The 20,286-nt window shown below is 49.6% G+C and overlaps 2 protein-coding genes across 2 annotated transcripts; one reads left to right on the top strand and one right to left on the bottom strand.

The window, feature by feature from the left end:
* Positions 1-344: 344 nt before the first annotated feature.
* On the bottom strand, positions 345-11,320 carry GSDMC (gasdermin C). Its single transcript, XM_032467550.1, is given in 9 exon segments — positions 345-584; positions 1,246-1,319; positions 1,756-1,879; positions 2,204-2,343; positions 4,124-4,171; positions 6,330-6,441; positions 8,103-8,271; positions 10,250-10,433; positions 11,107-11,320. Coding segments are annotated over 9 exon segments (1,305 nt in total).
* A 2,466-nt stretch (positions 11,321-13,786) lies between these two features.
* On the top strand, positions 13,787-18,031 carry LOC116659726 (gasdermin-C-like). The gene is made up of 4 exons (XM_032467551.1): positions 13,787-13,928; positions 14,089-14,143; positions 17,252-17,495; positions 17,792-18,031. Exons 1-4 carry the CDS (start codon positions 13,787-13,789, stop codon positions 18,029-18,031), a joined length of 681 nt encoding a protein of 226 aa, XP_032323442.1.
* Positions 18,032-20,286: the final 2,255 nt, after the last annotated feature.

The following is a 20,286-nucleotide window of genomic DNA, read 5'->3' on the forward strand; positions in this document are numbered from 1 at the left end:
CAAAGTAAGTTACAGACATCAGTACGCTTCACCCAAAACAATTCAGAATGCAAATTATTAACTAGAGTTCAATGTTGACATTGCTTTGAAGTAGAATTTACCTATAGTGAAAGGCTTCCTTCCTCAGCATACTATTTGTTGAGTTTTGATAAATGCATGAACCTTTAGCAAGATACAGAGTATTTCCATCACCAGAGTGTTCCCTCAAGTCTCTGTTGATCCCTGTCCTGCTGGAACCAGAAAGACAGAGAGCTGAGGCCCCGGGTCCTCTGAGCACCAATGAGGCTCACAGCACAGACTGGGGTGCAGCCAGGCCTCTCTGGACCGAGCACACCAGGGAGGGCTCAGGCCTTTGCCAGCCGCTGCAGCACCGAGAGGGACCCGTACAGGGCGGACAGGGGCTTCTTGGCTTCCGGGTCCCAGGTGGCCGTGTGGCTGATGGGCTCCACCATCAGGCCGCACCCCTCCAGCAGGCCGAAGGTGATGGCCACCCCCTCACCCTGCAGCGGGGCGAGGAGCTCGGGCTTCAGGGTGAAGGCAATGCTCTCGGGGTACCTGAAGTTGGGCTCCAGGATGCTCCTCACCTGGAAGAAACAGTGTCAGGTGTTGCAGGTCAGCCTTGAGGCCGGGAGATAAAACCTTCTGTCCCAAGAGCCAGGGGCCTCTCAGGGTAAAGGAAGAGGCCAAGTGATGGAGTCAAGGGGACCAGGAGTCACGTCCCAGCCTGTCCTGGGATCAGTGTGGTCTTGGACACGCTGTTGGCTCCTCAGCTGCTAAATGGTGATACTAACATTTCCTTGCAGATTAGTGGCATTTGGAATCATACATGTGCGTGTGCATGTGTGCAGTGTGTGTGTATGTGCATATGTCTGTGTGCACAGAGGAACTCATGTGTACGTATACATGGAGAGAGAGCAATTTGCAAATGGTAACTGTGTGAGGAAAGCAGGGCTGTCAGTCAGGTCCCCTGAGCTCCCCAAACCTGTATTCCTATGGGGCTGTTTTAGAACTGTGGGCACCTCTGCAGGGGTTGCCATGGAGACAGAGACTCTCCTGAGGTAGACTCACCCCCAGCAGGCCTGCACCCCTGAGGGAGAGGCAGTGGGGAGCTCCCGGCAGCCACACAGGACCCTGTCTCCCCTCCCAGCAGAATCTTAGGTCATCTCTCTGTCCTCAGGATCATTCTTATCCCCGGTTCCCTCACCCCCGTCCCTGGACGCTGGCCCCTGGGGACTGATTTCTCACCAGCTCCCGCTGGTGGAGCAGGATCCTCTTCTCCATGGACTGGGCCAGCAGCTCACGTTGAGTGTCACTCAGCACTGGGGACAGGGGACATCGGGGTAGAGAAAGTGGTGAGGGTTCAGATTTTCATTTCCCACTGTGAACTGGGAGACCTCATGTGATGGGAGTGGAGGAATAAAACCCCTTAGACATGAAGGTCAAGTTCCCTCTTTTCACCCTTGGGATGGTCTCCAGGACGCCACATAACATGGTCCAGGGGATGGGATGCTGAGGCTGGAGCCTGGAATCCTCCACCCCCAGTGATGTGCTGGATGAGCCTGGGCCAGTCTCCCTAGGTCTAGGCTGGTTCTGTGTCATACGGTGAATTTATCTCACTGACCTCGGAGAAGGGATGATGTGAGGATGGAGGTCATGATGTTAGAAGGGTTTCAGAGAGGTGGCACCTAACTCCTTCCTTTTAGGTCTACAGGCCAAACTTGTGAGGCTCCCATATCTCCCTCACATCACTCTTACCCATGATTGCTTCAAGGAGGTACATGATTTGGAAGCTTGACTTGAGCCATATATTACTTGAGTCCTCTCCCGTCTCGCTTGGGACGGTGTCACCCAAGCCCACGCGATCACAGTATCAATCCAGCTACAGGAGACCAACATTACTGCTGATACAGCAATGGCAACCGTAATAGCAGTAGTAATGATGTTAGATAATTTTGCTAGTGTTTTTTTGTGTCTACAAGTGATTAACCAAGGTGGGAGGGTGAGGGCCCTTCACCTCCCCCAGGAGATTCCAAGCAGCCTCAGCACGCGGGCTGCACGCCCTGGACCTGGTCGTTGTGCCTGAGGCAGGGACCCCAGACACCCTCCTCGTGCCTCCTCCCCCATGTGGCTTGGCAGCCAGATCTCCTGACCCTGCCCCCTTCACAAGTCTGATCTGCCGTAGGCAGCTGTAGGACCTCCTCACCATGTCCACGAGGTCCTGCAGAGCCCCTCGGTCCCTGAGCTTGGCCAGGAGACGATGGAAAACAGCACCCCGAATGTCCTTGGAGAGCTGGGCCAGCGCCGTCATTTCCTGGGAAACCTCCTCTTGTAGGTGCTGGAAATCTGCACTCGGGCAGCACCGCCAAGCAGAAAGTGGGAAGAATTCGTTGATTAGGACATTCCTGCTGTGATAAGCCAGGCACCTCCATCTCACTGGTCTACCAACCAAAAGCATCTGTGCAGATGGTGTGTTGGGCTCTGAGGATGAAGCTATCACACAAGGCAAAAAAGAAGGGCAGTCCTAGTGCTGTGACATGACGGGGTGCAGAACGCAGGGAGGAGATGAGAGTCTGGAAAGGGGCCCTGGGAAGTGGAAGAAAATGCCTAGGCGCTCATTGCTGGGAAAGGTCGGGAATAATGTGGGTTTGGCTCTGGGCTCTAGAGTGAGAATCTCAGGCTCTGGGCTCAGTTTCCACATCTGCTCAGTGGGAATCCTCTGAGGATTAAATGAGTTTATGGATGTGAAATGCTTGGGGTGGCCCCGGCACACATAAACTATCCTTCTGATCAGGGAGCTGCCTGCATCAGGTACGTCCGCACAGAATTAACCAAGGAGTGGAGTCGGCGGTTCTCTGCTTCTTCTAGCAGACTTCAGGTGACCCGCCGAGCGTGGGAGGTCAGGCGAACGGAAGGTCCAGTGAGGCAGGCATTTCTGTTTGGTTTATGGTCGTATCCCCACAGCTCAGAATAATGCCTCTTGCCCAGTCAGTCCTCAACAAAGTCCGATTTGCTGCACGCACGCCTGCACGCCTGCATGAATGAGTGGGGCTGAACAAAGCTACCATTTGGAAGTAGAGCTCAGTTTTGTAAGTTGCACGCAGACCACTTTTTGGGTAGTTAGCTTTGCAGTTTCCCACCCGGGGAGCATCGAGTTCCCTCTCAGTAAACACTCACCTTCACCAGAGCGTTGCTGAGTTCTTCCTGCAAAGAGTCACAAGTGGTCATCTCCCTTCTCACACCCCAGATTGACTGTTGAGTCATTTTGGAGGGTCCTGGCCTCCTACCACCCACTCCTTCCTGCTTCACCTCTTCCCGCCCCCTTCCGTGTCCATCCCTCCACCTTGTCAGACCCTTCCCATTTCACAGAAAGTAGGGCCAGTCCCCGGGGCAATGGTGGCAAAGGCAGGGGCCATCTGCCCTGGTCTTCAGATGTGCGCCATTAGGACCCCATCCCTAGTCCCCTCCAATACACACTCACCTATCGGGAGGCTGCGATTGCTCTCGATGTCTGAAAAAGCGACTAAATTCCCCACCCGAGTTAGTCTCTGAAGGCACTGAGTTTCCCTGACTCTGCCCCTACTTCCCTGACCCCCTCCTTTCCTTTCCACCCCCCCTGCCCTTCACCAGGGGCCAGACCCAGTGCCTTGGGTAAGGACAGCCAAGGCTGTCATGGGGTAGGGGGTGAGGGTGGGGGTGGGAGGTTGTACTAAATGACCTCCCAGAGGGATCTGATCCCACTTTGCTGACTGGAATCTCCCACCTGTCATTGAACTCTGCTGCCTGCCCTCTGGGAGGATAAACAGAAGTGCTCATTCACCAAAGGTTAATCTCTCCTCCCCCAACACACACACTCAGGCACACACATACGCAGACTCATATACACGCACACACACATACATGCATGCACATTCCCCTAGCCCAGTATTAAGAGGAGAAAGGTGGCTTTCTCTGTGTCCAAGGGTCTGTGGCTGGTAAAAGGGATGGGAGATTTGCAGCCTATCTGATAGGAGAAGAGTTTCCCTGTGGGTCTGCAGCACAGAGCCCCTTGGAGGTGTTGTTAACATCCAAAGGGGGTTAGTGCTCAGTGGGGCCCAAGGTCCAGGCAGAGAGCTCTGGAACTCACCTGCTGGAAAGGTTTTCTGCGTATCATCATCTGACATGAGAAGAATGTCTGGGTGGGGAAGAAGCCAGGTCTGGAGAACCCAGGTATTTCCCAGGTATTTCCTGCTGGATCCTTTTCCATCCTGCAGCTACAGCCCCTGCTAGCCCCCGCCCCCACCCCACAGCTTCCTCCTCCTGGGCAGGTGGGGCAGCTTTTCTCAGTGTGACCCAGGGACCCCTGGCATCAGAATCCCTGACCTCACTCTGTATGCTCTGAATCAGACACGCTAAAGAGAAACCTGTTCAGGGGAGGGCAGAGCTCAGTGGTAGAATGTGTTCTTAGCATGCATAATGTCCTGGGTTCAATCCTGGGTAAGAAATAAATAAATAAACCTAATTACCTCCACCCCCTAAAATACAAACAATAATTAAAGAGAAACCTGGAACCTGCAGTCGCCACGCCCTCTAACGTTAGAGCTGTATCATGAAACGGCCCGTAAACGGAGGCTCCCCATAGATGGTGGTGTCCTAGCCTCCAGGGAGGAGCCCCAAGGAGGGAGTAGTCGCGTGTGTGCCTTGGTGACACACGTGGAGTGAATTCATGGGAGGATGGCCTGCAGTGGGTTGGGGTGTGGGTGCCAGGGAGGGGTGAGGACACAGGGGGTAGAAGATTCTTAAGGAAGTTCTGTGAGGGGCAAGTGGGTAGGCGGAGGGGACCTCTAGAGGGGACCCTTGGATAAGAGGGTTTATGAGATGTCAGAGACCTGATCTTATTGTCAGTTCACGGGAAAGGAGCCAGGTGACTGGAGAGGATGAAGATAAACTTGTCAGTCCCTTTGCTGGGCACTGATCTACACTCCTCCCGTCAGCTCTGCAGAGAGACGGGCTCATGTCCATTAACAGATGAGAAGGCTGCTGCTCAGATTCTAATTTTCTCCAAAGTTACACAGCAAGTGCTATGGCAAATTATTTAACTGTTCTACACATTGTGTTCCTTTCTGAATCCGGATGATTGAGTTGGTTCAGGGAAGTCTAGGGTTTACTGCACAGGCAAGTCCTGAATGTTTGTTCCCTTCACCCTTAGGCGTGAGTTGTGTAGGGAAGCCGCACACGCCCCCCAGTGGACAGGACATGACTTGCAGGCAAGGCTGTGAGGTTATTCTTTCCTCTAAGTCCATCACACTTGCTAACGCTTATACAACATATTTTTGGAAATGGGGCTCCTGTTCATCCCCTCCTAAATAACACTTTGTCATTTCCCATGATCTCTAGTAGCACTACATGTCTTGGCACCCTCAGCACCCTCTGGTCTCTCTCTAAATCAGCTGTGAATCCCATCCTCCTGTCTAACCTCAGTAGGGCTGGCCTTTTTCCAGAAGCCAAAGTCCTTTAACCCAATAAGATCGGGGAGTTCAGCCCCTTTCTCACTGCTGCCATTGACAGGAGCTAACTGATGCCAGGACCCTTCCTTGGCAAGATGTTTCAGAGAGAATACCATAGGAAGGGGTGTGTGTGTGTGTGTGTGTGTGTGTGTGTGTGTGTGTGTGTGTGTGTTGAGGGCATTTCCTGATTTGTGGGGAGCTGGACCTCAGCTGGATCAGAATGACCTCTTGCTGGGTCTCAGCATTTGGGAAAGGAGAGGCCATGGACGCCAAGCTGGCTGTGTTCCCAGTGCTGACCCTCCCACCGGGGTATAGGATTGCTGTTCGATGCCAGTGGTTCCCTGATGTGGAGTCAGAACCCAAAGTAAGCATGCATGTGTTGGGGGCTGTGCATTATGAGGCTAGTGCGGGAGGGAGCGATGTGGACGAAACCCTGTGTTAAGTTACTGGGACGTTACATCTGCGGTCTGTGACGTGGCTCTATCTTATGGGCTGCAGCTGGGGTAGTGGGAACCCTGGGGAGGGCTCTGTGGCTCCCCCAGGTGAGCTGCTGACGGGGGCAGGACCTGAGTGAGTAGGGATGGTTGGGATTAGGCATGCACTTTGCTCAGCGCTAAGGATACTCCGTGCTGGGCCCCTTTAGTCCATCCCCACATGAGAGACTGTCTCTGTATCTCCTGTAGCAACATTTCAGTCTTGCCAGGCTTGGAGGTGGCTGAGAAATCTCGCTCGATCTCTCCCCCGACAGGGAGGGAAGCCGAGGGTGCCTGTGGAGGGTCTTTCCCGTCTTGTTTCTCAGGAGAAGCAGACCCCTCTCCCCATCTGCCTCCTTCAGTCTCCACTCACCCCAGCCGTTCTCCTTGAAAACCAGCTGCTTCTTCTTATAGGCCATCACCGTGCCCTGCAGCAGAGTCAGCGTCTTGCCTCTCACTTTGAGACCCTCTCCCTCTCCTTCACTCTGCAGAGAGAAACCAAGCAATAGGGTCATTTATGTGTGTGATTGAAAACTCAGATAGAACGGAGGAGGGGTGGGGGAAGGTGGAGCTCAGTGGTAGAGTGTGTTCTCAGCATGCACGAGGTCCTGGGTTCAATCCCTAGTACCTCCATTATAAAGAAGTAAAGAAATAAACCTAATTACTTCCCCAGGCTCCACAAAAAAACCCCTCAAACAGAACTAGACAGCTCGTGAGCAGAGGCCCCAGCAGCCCCACCCTCCCACCTCCCGGTCCCGACCCCCAGTTACCACTTTTTTCCTTCTGTTGTCTGGTATTTGCCCTCACCTTTCTCAATTGCATGTTTATATTGTGATGATCTGATTTTTTCCAGACTTCAGTATATCCGTGTCCTTTCTCCTCAGGATGACGAGGATTTCGTTTTCCCAATCTCCTCCCACTCCTTGCCTCCCCTTCCCTCATCCTCCTAAAGCATTCACATCCCAACGTCCGTCCGTCCAAGTTCACCCTCAGCTGTTGCAGGAGGCTGCTTCTCCTCACTTAAGACCTTTCTGTTATAATTAATGTGACACTTACCGCCTCCCTGCCTCATACTCACCCTTCCTAGGGAGCTGGGGATACGTTTTTTGAGACCGTCACTATCTGAAGACACTTTACTCTCAGATTTGATCGTTGCTTTGACTGGACGTAGAATTCTAAGCTGGAATTTCTTGGAATGTGTTAAACAGCATCGCAGCCCAGGAGCGGATGCTTAGAACAGCTCTGGCTGTGAGCAGTCGTCCTTCGTGAAGGACACAGATTTTTTTCCTCCTGTTCTCACAAAGTCCTGTCCACTGACCCAGGCAGATGGAACCCAAAGCTGAACATCAAAATACCCTCCAAACTGGAGTAATGTATTTGTTTCAGGCACTTTGTTCACTAGACTTGGAATCAAATGACCCAGTTAGAACCTGGTCCTCCCCCAGGACAAATTAACCAAATTTGGAAAAGTTACTTCATATTCTAGGTTTTTTTTTCTTTTTAGTTTCTAGATGTTTGAATGAAAACAAATTAGACAAAATATAGTGCATGCAAAAGCATATTATAATGCACACACAAAACTCTTATGTCCCTGAATCATAGATGATGCTGAATAAATACTGAATAAATTAATTTGTTTACATTAATTAAAAAAGCTATAGTTGGCCACTGTGAGTGAGTTGTATATATCACATGTGCTTGAGTATATTTAAATCTGAGTCTATACACTTTCTGCTCAGGGTCTCACAGTATTCAGGGTATTGTAACTGCTGAGGTTTTATTTTATGCTAATGATCCCTTGTTTCCTCCAGCCATAAAACTGCACTTGAATATCGTACAGCAACCACACTTTCGGAGTTTCCAGAATCTATCATTTATCCAAAGCAAAATATAATCTCAAATAATTACGTCTATTTCTTATTTTGTCAATATCAAATCATCCCGTATATTAAAATACTAAAGTGAGGATGTTAGATGGGCTCTCGGGGCAGAAGTCAGGATTCCCCAGCACAGGAGAAATGGGAAATAATGCTACCATTCATCCCAACTGCCGAAGACAGGTCCTGATCGGGTCCAGAGCCCCTGGGAAGAGGGCTGGGCCGGCTGTGCTCTTGGGGCCCCGTCCCACTGCAGGACGACCTGGTACCTTGACACAAGTACTCCAAGGAATAAGGCAGGTTCCCTTGACTTTCACACAGCTTCTGTCCGGCAGCGTGGTACTGCTGGTCAGTTCCATGGCCTCTGTCACCACATACAGGTTGTCCCTTCGGCTCAGGTGTTCCTTCAGAAATGACAGCTTTTGATTCAACACTTTTCTGGAGAACGTAAGGGAGGGGAAGGGTCAGAGTGTGAAAGAGATGACTCCTCAGGCTCCTCCTCTCCTCATGACGTGGAAGGGCCGCAGACTCCGATGCGTGAGCCCTCAACGGTAGGAGGACCCCAGCTTATAGGTTAAGAAGGACGTCTCTGATGTGCACAATGGAGGGGCCCTGATTCCCCGATGGAGGCACGGGTATGAGAGTACGCATGCCATACTGTTAAAGACATCTGCATTTTCCAAACTTACATTAGTTCTCGTTAGGAGGAGTTTATAGATTTCCAGCACTAGAGCCCCTCACCAGGAGAGTCTAGAAGCAGACAAGTCTGAATGGTTGAGAACAATCCTTAGGAGATCCTCCTGTCAAAGCCAGGGAAACCCACATCCATCCTTGGGATGCACAGTCAGGGCGGGAGGCGAAACAGACAGATGAAGGCTGAGGGAGTAGGGAGAACTCTGGGTGATTTCCTCTTGACCAGCTCTGGTGGGTGTTGATGGAGTGACTGTTCTTGGTAGGTGGGTTTGTAGGGCTGACTTGAAGATACAAGTTTGGGCGGGAGATGAGAGGTTTGAAATACTGAAGACAAATCTCATCTCTGTTTCGGTTCTGAGACTCATCTCTGATTCTACTTGGGGACCCTGCTGGGTTGGTGCCCTGGAGAACAGCTGCATGAAGTACTGAGAGGTCCTTGCTTTGCTTCTCAGTAGAGGAGGTCACTGAGTATGCAGTGCTGGGTGTTCCCACTGCCTTGGAGTGAAGTTCAAGTCACTGACCATGTGTTTAAGGGCTATGTCATCTGACCTCCCAAGCCTCATTTTCTGTGTCCTTCATCCTGGTTAGCTAAGCTGCATCCTCAGTGTCTTCCTCCCCTCATCTTGAAAACGTCCACCTCTGTCCTGTCTCGGAGCCTTTAAACCCTCCTCTGGATCCCTGTCCTCACACTCTTGCTTGCTTCTTTTATTCTTTAAGGTCTGAACTCAACTCTTAGCCCCACAGAGAAGACTAAATAAACTCCCCTCCTCCAGCCCTTCTCTCTCACCTCCGGCCTTGCCTTCTGAGCTCCCCTCACCATCTGTAACTACCTTTGTAGCTGAAACACACAACATCCTCTGCATCCCACTTATTAAAAATAGCCAACTGCCTTTTCTTTTCCATATTTAAAGCTCCGACCTCAGACTTACTTTACTTGGAACTAGCTAATAAAATTGATCCTGGAAATGATCTCTTTAACTACGGAAAGAAATACTAACAAGAAAAATGTTTTTTATTTTCCTCTGAGCAGCTCCCAGATACTCTTTCGCTTCACAGTCTTTGCAAATGTCATTTCCAATAAGGGCTTGCAAGACACCAGGATTGTAGAAATTGGGCAATGCCAGAGTAACTTCTAGTTTCCAGGCAGTCTGTGACTTTAACTAGTTGCTTATTTAACAACGTGTTGCCCTCATAAAAATACTATTTAAACTGCCATCTCTGTTTTTAAGAGGCATAAAGATTTAAGAAGTTCTTTGGTTCTTAGAGCATCACTGGTTATCCATCTTTGCCCATATGCATGGAGGTAAATTAAGCCCCTGGACACTGCTGCATACTTCATTGAAACAGAGTTTCAGAGTCTTTGTCTCATTTTAATGAATACTTTTTATTTTTTCACTGCTTGTTTCCTCACTCCCTGCCTTTCGCCTGTCCACACTAATTATAAGTGACTTCAGGGCAGAGAGATTTCTCTGTCTTGTGATCAGTTCGATGCTCAGCACAAGATGGCACAGTCGCGGCTAATTATGGTTTTAATACATAGATCTTAGATAATAACTGGTAGTTGAACGAATGGATGAATACAGGGGAGGGGCAGTGTGATCTGGGATGTGACTTTCTTCATTCTGCGCCTCAGCAGCGAAGAAGGAAGCTGCTTGAGGCCTCTCTGCCCCTAAGTGCACCTCCCGGGGCTCTGCTGACCGGTTTTCCTCTCCCACGGCCTCACCTCTTTTGGAGGGCTTCCCAGTTGTGTGGTGGGATGGTAACAGACTGGAACTCAAGGGAGGACTCGTGGGACTGGGCAGCCTCCCCCGATGCACTCAGCTCTGGCCCAACAGCCACGCCCGCATACGCCTTCAGCTTCTGGATCCTAGTGTCACTGAGGAGGAATGGTCCTGTCACAACAGTTTCTGGGGACAGAAAAGGTGACCTTAGGTTTAGCCAAGAATTCATTCTGGAGCAGCTGCTGTGGGAAATGAGATAATAGTCCTATTGCTCCCAGCCCTCCTACATGTTCATGTGTCTCTCAGTGGAGAAGCTAACTAATCGATGAATGTTTTAAATGTAAATTACTGCTGAGGACAAATGTTTGAATCACCCAGGGGCTGGATAATGGGGATAACGCCCTAACCTTAAGAAATGATGATGTCAGGTGAACGCTGGTCCAGGAGACCCACAGCATCATCTTTCCAGGCACGGCATCAGCCCCAGAAGGCGGCGCACTGAACAGAAATGTTTGGGGTTTGGAGCCAGACAGATCTGATTTGAATTCCGGTCCTACCAGTTACCGGGTATGTAACTTTGAACAAATTATTTTATGTTTCAATTTGTTCTCAATGCAAATAAGGATAATATTCCTAACTCAAGAGACTATTGTAAGTATTAAGTGTACTATTAATGAATGCCTGGGTCATGATAATTACTAGATTCTCAAATAATCGTAGCTCCTTACCCTGCGCCTCTTGGCAAGGCTGATTTGAGATCTACCAGTGTGATGTCTTAGGGCTTCTTGGAGGCTGCACCACCTCTGTCTGAACACCCTGTTTTTCACTCCTCGCCTCCTTTGCCCCTGGTTGACACTACCTGGGACTGAAGAACTTGGCTCCAGGATGTCCACGAGGGTGTATTCAACTGGGACATCTGGTTGTTCCCAGAACCATGAGCGACTCTTCCTCTTCCGTAATAGCGCAAGCTGACAATATTTGTTGGCATTCAGCAGGAATCTGACAGGTCTCAGGTCTCTGTCTCCAAGCTCCTTGACCAGATTCTTGCTGATACTCTCAAACAGGGAGGGCATGTTGCTAGGAGCAGAGAGAGGGGAGTAGAAAGCTCCGTTGGGAGGGAGGAGAAAGCGGGCAACTTCTCAGATCCTTGATATTCTTCCCAAAGAAAAGGACAAATACAGGAGATTCATTTAGATTTTAAGCCAGGCACAGAAAGACAAATACCTCAAGAGCTTGTTTGTATGTGGAATCTCAAAACAGCCAAACTTAGAGAAGAAGCAGAGAGACTGATGGTAGCCAGGGGCTGGAGGGACAGGGGAAATGGGGGCGATGTTGGTCAAATGAAGGTTTCAGTTATACTGGATGGAAAAATCAATGAGATCTAACATGCAGAATGGTGACTATAGTTAACAAAATTATATTATATACTTGAAATACCTAAGAGGACATATCTTAAGTGTTCTTACCACACACACATACAAAAGGTAGTGTGCGAGGCGATGGGTTATGTTTGTTGGTTTGATTTTGGTGATTATTTGATGATGTTTGTACATATCCCAAAATATCAAGTTGTAAACCTTGAATAGATAGAATTTTTATTTGTCATTCATACCTCAGTAAGTCTGAAAAAAAGAAAAGAAAGATTTATGCAAAACTAAAGAAGGAATAAACCCAGGCAGTTGAACAGACTGGAGCCTAGAGCTGAGAACTGCCCTGGAGGTGAAAGTGTTTGAGTTATCTGTGTCTGGGAGGTGACTGAGACCAGCGCAGTACAGATGAAGACACGAGTAAATATTTAATAGCTGTAGAGAGAAATAGTAGAGAAAACTGGAAAGTGCATCTTGCAGACTATGCTGAATGAGAGTAATTCATTTGAATTTCCCTATTCCGGGCAAGTAGGAATAAGATTTCCCAGCTCTATAGAATTCAGTTTTTGAACATTCACTGAGTGTTGAATAGAGAAAGACTTTTCGACAGTTCATGTAAAATCTCTGATGTGACTTTCAGTTCTGTCTAGTGTGGACTGTGGAACTGAGAGTAACAAGAACAAAAAAAGATTCTGTAAGACTAGACCTGGATACAAATCTATCAAAGACACATCCCTTGGCTTCACAGAAGCATGTCGTTACCAGGAATTCTACTTTTTTTCATGAGAACTTTAGGAAGAAGGACTACCTTCTTTTTGGGTCAAATGATGGAAACAAAAACAAAAAGCCCCCAAACAAAAACACTTCTACTTATTTCACGAATCTATCCTGAACATTTCTGTCTCTGGCAGTAGTATCTTCTCTTCTGATTCATCCCGAGTTAGAACTGTGATTGTCTTGTAGAGAAGTGATCCCAGTCGAGTCGGGTCCTTTCCAATCTTCAGACCTCCTGATGTCGAGCAGAGTGTGTCAACAGGCTCCAGGGAGGAGATACATGTGGCTCCGCTCACTGTGTTTTCTTTCCACCAATAGATCCCCGACTTAGTTTCCAGTGAGATACCCTAGAAAAACAAGCAGACGATGGGCCCTCTTCTCACCCAGGAGCACGGGTCCAGAGCTGAATTCTGGATCACGGAATCTTAGCCTCTGAAGTCCTTCTCAGCCCAAAGTCTGCGGAGTAGAATCAGGCAGCGTCTGGCTGTGTGTTTGCTGGGCTGCAGAGTTTATATATTTGCTTAGAGCAGAGCAGAGATCTTGGGAAGCAGTGCTCTATTCCTGGCACAAAGAGAACTGACTGAACATGTCTTTGATTCACAGATTTCCAGTCATTGCAGCTGGAACAAATTATTTGGCTCCTGTTTTATCTTAAAGGTGCTGTGTGTAAAATGCATCCCTGAATCAACAAGAAAGGTAGAAATACGCTTCCAGCAGAAGGACAGGGATGGTACCAACCAGCGCCCTGGGCAGGGCCTCCGGCCTGCCTAGAGGTGGAGTGGATGTTTTCAACCCCTCCTGCCTCCAAGTACATATTGTGTAATCCAATCTTGCGATAATCTTTAAGTATAAGGAAAAAAGACTTTTTAAAAGGACTTGCCCCAAACCCATTCCCTTTCCAGTTACTCCTGCAGCCTTACATGGTTACTCCAAATGCACACAGGAGGCCACACCTGCAGGATTTGTGTAATGTCCCGGAACTGACACTCAAAACAGCAACATTCCTTTTAGTGGACAGTATTTCACAACATCCTTTTCTTCCCCCACTTTTTCCTCCTTTTCATTATCCGTCGAAGTCCCAGGTCTACCCTTCTCCACCTTGGGCATCCAACATCCACTCCACTCGGGACAGAGCTCACAGCTTTGCTTTCTGTGTAATGCCACCGGACCAAGAGATGGCCCACCCTTTTCTCACGTTCTACAATTCGCATCATAAAGACAGTAGATTTGAAAAATAAAAATTTCATCACATATAGTACTTGGTCACATGCCAACATTTTGAGGGCCACCCCCTGCTTTGGAGGTCCTAGAAGCCAAAGAAAAAGTCACTTAGCTGTTTGCAAGAGTTACGTGAGCCCAGTGAACCCTGTTTTTTTTTTAAAATTAGGCTTAGAACTAATGGGGTTTAGAACCAAGACCGTCCTCATACAGCCGCTGGCTTTACTTTCACGTTTCCTGGATCTCTATCCTGAAGCACCTGCCACGCCCCAGAGGAAGGATGTAAACGGGAAAATCCGGGAAACCAGACACGTAGCAGCAGGTAAGGATTCCTGAGCATCCCCTACGGAGAACAGCCTCTTGCTGGGAAGGCAGCGATCTTGAAAAGCACGAGAAAAAAACCCCAAACTCCTTCTTGGAGGACTCCTGCTAAGTGTGTCAATGCCCCCCCCCCCCCCCCCCCCCCGTTTCCGTCTCTCCAGCAGCTCGGGCCTCTCCCCTGGCAAACCTCGCGGTAGGAGGCTTCAAGTTTTGCACGTATCGTAGGATCCCATCCCATGCGTTAGGGCCGGAAGTAAGCAACGGTGATTTTCTTAAGGTTTCCTAGGGAGATGGAAGTGGAGGCGGGGCCTCGAAGGGCATCTCCTATTTTCTTGAGTCTCCATCGGTTGTCTTTCGGGTTAGCCTTGTCGCAGGTTTCCATGCGGCTCCCTTCTATCAGCCCCTCGTCCTCATTTCCTGACTTACTCCTGCCACTCGGTGTCTCCTCTTTTCTATTTCTCCTCTCCTCCTCAAGGTCTTACAGGTTTCTGCCTTTTTGCTTCTTGCTCTCTGCCACATTCTCTCCTCTTTCTTTTTCAGAATCATCTAAGCTTCTCGGAGCTGTCCCCTCACTGGGCTACTCAGTCAGCAAATAGTGATTATGTGCCAGCGATGGTTTCTAGGTTCCGGGTCTGCATTTTCTCCATACCGTCTGGATTCTAGTGCTGGGGGCAGAGGTCAGTAAGACAGAGCCCCCAGCTCCGAAGACTTACTTTTTGTTGAGGGTAGATAATACCCATATAAAAACTGGAGAAGTAGTAGGGAGGGTGTAGTTCAGTGGTAGAGTGTGTGTAGCATGCACAAGGTCGTGGGTTCAATCCCCAGTGCCTCCATTAAATAAATAAATAAACCTAATTACCTCCCTTGAACAAATAAACAAAGAAAAAAATTTTTAAATGGAAAAGTAGAGAAAAATGGGAAAGAAGCTTGTCCTTACAGGTCCCCAGCGAGCACACGCATGGACAGGTGTACTGCTAACGTGTGCTCTGATTTTCCAGGCCAGCTCCTCTTTAATTACGTGGACTCCGGGCTCTTCCATCTCACTCTCCTGCTCCTCCTGAGCTTCCTTTGCCCCCCACCCCCAACTCCCTGACAGTCAACTCACGTCAGAATTACCTCTCTGATGGGCACACAGCACCTTCCTGATTCTTTCTGAGAAGCCGTGGAGGCCATTTAAGGAAACCACTCTTCGTGGATGTCTATTCTGCCTTCACAATAGATCAGGACCTGCTTGCTTGTCACCACTGCCTGTGCCAACACTCTGGCTGAATGACCGTCAGCTCTCACCTGTGTGTCCTCACTGCCTGCCTGTGGCTGTGGTCAACACGGCAACCACAGGCATCTTCTCAAAAGATGCGTCTGACTTCTCACTCTTGAGCTCAAACCCTCTGTAGCTGCCAACCCTGCATCCAGTCAGAACAGAGTCGTAACGTTGTCGGTAAACATGTTGCTGGTGTGACTAGGTTCTTTTCCCATCACAGAAGGAACTCAGAGATGGGACGCTGAGACTAAGAAGGTAAAGTGAGTATTTGTTAAGGGATAGATAGTGTGCTCTCAAGGGGTGAGCGGGCTGACTCAGGTGAGCAGCTGCCCTGAGTTTCTTTGGCAAATTGGTTACACAGAGTGTAAAACTGAGTGGGTGGAATATTCATTGGGGAGGGAACGGTTTGGGGTCGTATTCCCTGATTTTCCTCCTTCCTGAGGGGAGGACGGAGTTTTGTCCTTACCTAGTCTGGATCAGAAGTGTCACGGTGCCGGTGCACGATGGGTACTGCTAACCTGCCAGGCTGATTTTATCGCAGTGAGGGCGCAGTGAGCAAAAGGTTACATTCAGACACTGGAGAGTCTTGCCTTTTCCCACCCCTCTTTGTTGGCCTCCAGGCCACTTGTTACCCCAAAACGTGTGACCACTTATCAGCCCAGAGGCTCCTGCTTTTCCTTGTCTGCCCGGGGACCCCTGGTGCTTAAATGATGTATGGCTTCCTGCTTTTGGCCCCTGCCCCTCCTTTCTGCTCACTTCCTGCCATTTGGCCTGCGTGCCCCTTCCTCTGCTCATATCTAGCCATCTGAGTGCTCTAACAGTGACTAACCGTGGCCTGCGCCAACGTGCCCTCACTTTGATAAATTCTCCTGCTCATCCCTCCTGCTCACATGTGAGACACCTCTTCCTGTAAAGTCTTTGCACTTCTAATCCTCTACCTGGACTCTTCCCCCCCAGGTAGCAGCATAGCTCACTTCTTGCCTTGTATTAGTTTAAATTTTTGTTCAAAAGTCATTGCCTTTTGAACAGTGAGGCCTTTCCTGTCAAATTGCCAAGACCACCCTCACCCCTCCCAGTTTCTGTGGAAGAACAGAGCCTACATTTAGTGGGCAGCTGGCTCCGAGGTGCAAATCTACTTCCTCTTGTAAAAGATAGAAGTTTGTTTTTCTTCTGAATAAAGCCAATTAGCCAACACAAGTGGTCCCCCCACTTACCAGGTGAAGTCAGGAAAAACTGTGTGTAATAGATGGTGCTGTCAAGTCTTGTGGGAGGACTAGCTATTATTTATCCTGAAAAGAGTCACACTATTAATTGGGGGTAACTGCAGGGCTCTGTAGTAAAAGGGTGAGACTTCTTTCTGTCTTTGCGTGTGACACGCACCATGTGCAGCGGACTGGGCTTTGCTGAGGACTGACTGGGCACTGGGGATACGACAGTGAACCCAGCAGAAATGCCCGCCTCGCTGGACCTTCCGTTCGCCTGACCTCCCGTGCTTGGCGGGTCACCTGGGGGCCGCCTGAAGTCTGCTAGGAGAAGCAGAGAATCCCTGACTCCACTCTGTGGTTGATTCTGTGCGGACGTAGCTGATGCAGGCAGCTCCCTGATGGAAAGGATAGTTTATGTGTGCCGGGGCCACCCCAAGCGCTTCACATCCGTTAAGTCATTTAATCCTCAGAGCATTCCCACTGGACAGATGTGGAAACTGAGCCCAGAACACCTATGGTTCTCACTCTAGAGCCCAGCGCCAGAATCCACGTTATTCCCGACCTGTCCCCGGAACGAGCGCCTGGGCATTTTCTTCCGCTTCCCAGGACCCACTCCCAGACTCTCCTTCTCTCCTCCGTGTGTTCTGCCCCCTCGTTTCTGCTGGGGTTTTCCACGGTTCCAGCCCATTATAACCGCTCCATCTCCAGAGCTCAGAACTGTCACCTACAGAGATGCTTTCTGTCAGCAACTTAAAGGGAGAGAGGGGTTTTGCTCTGGTGCTGGGAAAGGGCTTACCATCCCAGCCACGTTCTAGTCTTAGAATTGTCCCAATTTCCTGGTTGACATTAATGCCTGAGGGTGTATTTCAAGTGCCTACAAGAAAAGTTTTCCCAGAAAGTGGAGGCAGTGGCCCAGCTCTCAAAGGACGTTCAGGATGCCATGTTCTATAATATCCCGGCCATACTCAGGGACGGAGGGGTCCTCCGGGACCTCACGACCACGGTGAGGGCATCCTACAGCTGCCTAGGGCTGATCAAACTTGGAAACAGGGAATGTTTTGGAGATCTGGCTGCCCAGACGCATGGGGGAGGCAGAACGGGGGTAAGCACAGGGGAGTGAGAAGGATGTCAGGGACTGGGGACTCTGGCCCTGTGCTGCAGGGCCAGGGAGTAGTAGCCCCCTGCATGCTGAGGTGCTTGGTATCCCCTGAGCTGAGGAGCCAACAGCGTGTCCAAGACCACACTGATCCCAGGACAGGCTGGGACGTGACTCCTGGTCCCCTTGACTCCATCACTTGGCCTCTTCCTTTACCCTGAGAGGCCCCTGGCTCTTGGGACAGAAGGTTTTATCTCCCGGCCTCAAGGCTGACCTGCAACACCTGACACTGTTTCTTCCAGGTGAGGAGCATCCTGGAGCCCAACTTCAGGTACCCCGAGAGCATTGCCTTCACCCTGAAGCCCGAGCTTCTCGCCCCGCTGCAGGGTGAGGGGGTGGCCATCACCTTCGGCCTGCTGGAGGGGTGCGGCCTGATGGTGGAGCCCATCAGCCACACTGGCCACCTGGGACCCGGAAGCCAAGAAGCCCCTGTGGCCCTGTACGGGTCCCTCTCGGTGCTGCAGCGGCTGGCAGAGGCCTGAGCCCTCCCTGGGTCGCTCTGTCCAGAGGCCTGGCTGCACCCCAGTCTGTGCTGTGAGCCTCACTGGTGCTCAGGGGATCCGGGGCCTCAGCTCTCTGCCTTTCTGGTTCCAGCAGGACAGGGATCAACAGAGACTTGAGGGAACACTCTGGGGTGATGGAAATACTCTATATCTTGCTAAAGGTTTATGCATTTGTCAAAACTCAACAAACAGTATGCTGAGGAAGGAAGCCTTTCACTATAGGTAAATTCTACTTCGAAGCAATGGCAACATTGAACTCTCGTTAATAATTTGCATTCTGAATTGTTTTGGGTGAAGTGTACTGATGTCTGTAACTTCAAAATGCATCAAGAACAAGATGGATTGATCGTAGAAGGACGATGCGTGATGAGGGAAATGTGGTGAAATGTTAATAACTGGGAGATAAGGGGGTCGGATGTATGAGCATTTTCTATTCCTGAAACATTTTGTAAGCCTGAAATTGTTTCAAAGGAAACCCCTCCCCACATTGGTGTTTATTTATACATAGATATAGGTATGTATGTGCGTGTATCTGTGTGTATGTGTATGTTTTTTGTCCACATCCTTGAGAAAACTTGCTATAGCTGTTATTTTGAGTAGAGCCATCCTGCTGGGTACGAATGGGTGTCTCGTTGTTTTGATTTGCTTTTTGCTGATGGCTTATGATTTTGAGCATCTTTTCAATTTCCTGTTGGTTATTCATAGATAATCTTGGGGTAAATGTCTATTCAGATCTTTTGCCCTTTTATAAAATTTGATGATGGAATGGATATGTAGAGTGACGGAGAGCAAGAGTGGGCTAGGGATCTGAGCCAGCTGGGTTTCAGTTTCTGACGGGCCATTGGGTTCTGGTAGTGCTGTGCTTCGAGGAGCAGTTGCAGACAGTCAAGGCTTGGGTGAAGAGGATCTTTGACTGACCTTCGCACATACTGAATTGGAAAAGTCTGTGCGATCTCCCAGTGAAAGTGTTAAATAGGTAGCTTGCAGAGATGGTTTTGGAGTTGAGAAGTTGGGTTGATGATGGAAATTTGGAAGTTATTGCTCTATAAGTGGAAATTGGAGGCATGGGGAGGGGAGAGGTAAGGTTGACTGCTAGCAGCAGTGTATGGAAGACGTGTAACTAAGACCGAGCCTGAGGTTCCCTTCATTTAAGGGTAGTTGGAGGAGGCTGAACCAGGCAAGGAAAGTAAAATGAGGTGGATGGCAGGCAGAAATTTTAGCAATGGTACCCATGATTCCACACCCCAGTCCCCGGAACCTGTGACTGTGACTTCACTCATGTGATTACATTATGTGAGAGGGCGCAGCTGGTCTCGAAAATGGAGCCACCCTGATGGGTCTGATCAGATACAGCCTTAAAAGCAGAGTTTCCTTCGGCTGATGGCAGAAGAATTCAGAGACATTCCAAGCATGAGAAGGAGTCCACATGCTGTTACTAACGCTGAGGATGGAGGGGCCATGATGTGAAGGAATATGGGTGGCCTGAAGGCACTGAGGATGAGGAAACGGGGACCTCAGTCCCACAGCTTCAAGCAACTGGGTTCTGCCAACACCCCGGATGAGCTTGGAAGCAGATTTTCCCCAGAGCCCCCAGGACCTTGACTTCGGTCTTGTGAGGCCCTCAGCAGAGAGCCCAGGCAAGCGCGCCTGGACTTCTGACCCACAGACTGCGAGGTAACAAAGGAACATTGCTCTAAGCTGCCAAGCTTGTAGTAATTTGCCAAATAACAACAGAAGACGAATGCAGGTGGCCAGAGCTGGGAGGAAACTCCAAGAGGGTGTTGAATCAGCAATGTTATGGAAGGAGTGTTTTTCATGAAGGAGAAAATGGCTAAAAGAGTTGGATGCTGCTGAGAAATTAAAAAGAAATGAATTAAACAGACACACTAGATTTAACTACGTGAGTGTCATTGGGAGGTTGGCAAGACGTGTTTGTGTGGAGTGACAGGCCCTGAATCTCATGGCTGTGGGCTGAGAAGTGGATGGTGGGGATGGAGTCATGGCGGTGGCTGACGCAGGCGTCTCTAACATTCCCTTCCCGTTGGCAGGGGAAGAAGGTTGTTCAAAGGCAGAAAGTAACTCAAGGAGGTTGGAGGGTGGGGTGAGAACGGTATGATTAAAGAAGGGAAGAAGATGATAATCACAGAGCAGGAGAGACTTCGAAGTTACTAGAAAGCATGTAGTTGGGGGAAAAAAAGCTCATTTCACAAAAGAGGAAGGGAAAAACCGCAAGT

This window comes from Camelus ferus, chromosome 25 (assembly GCF_009834535.1).
Source record: "Camelus ferus isolate YT-003-E chromosome 25, BCGSAC_Cfer_1.0, whole genome shotgun sequence".
Taxonomy (NCBI): Eukaryota; Metazoa; Chordata; class Mammalia; order Artiodactyla; family Camelidae; genus Camelus; species Camelus ferus.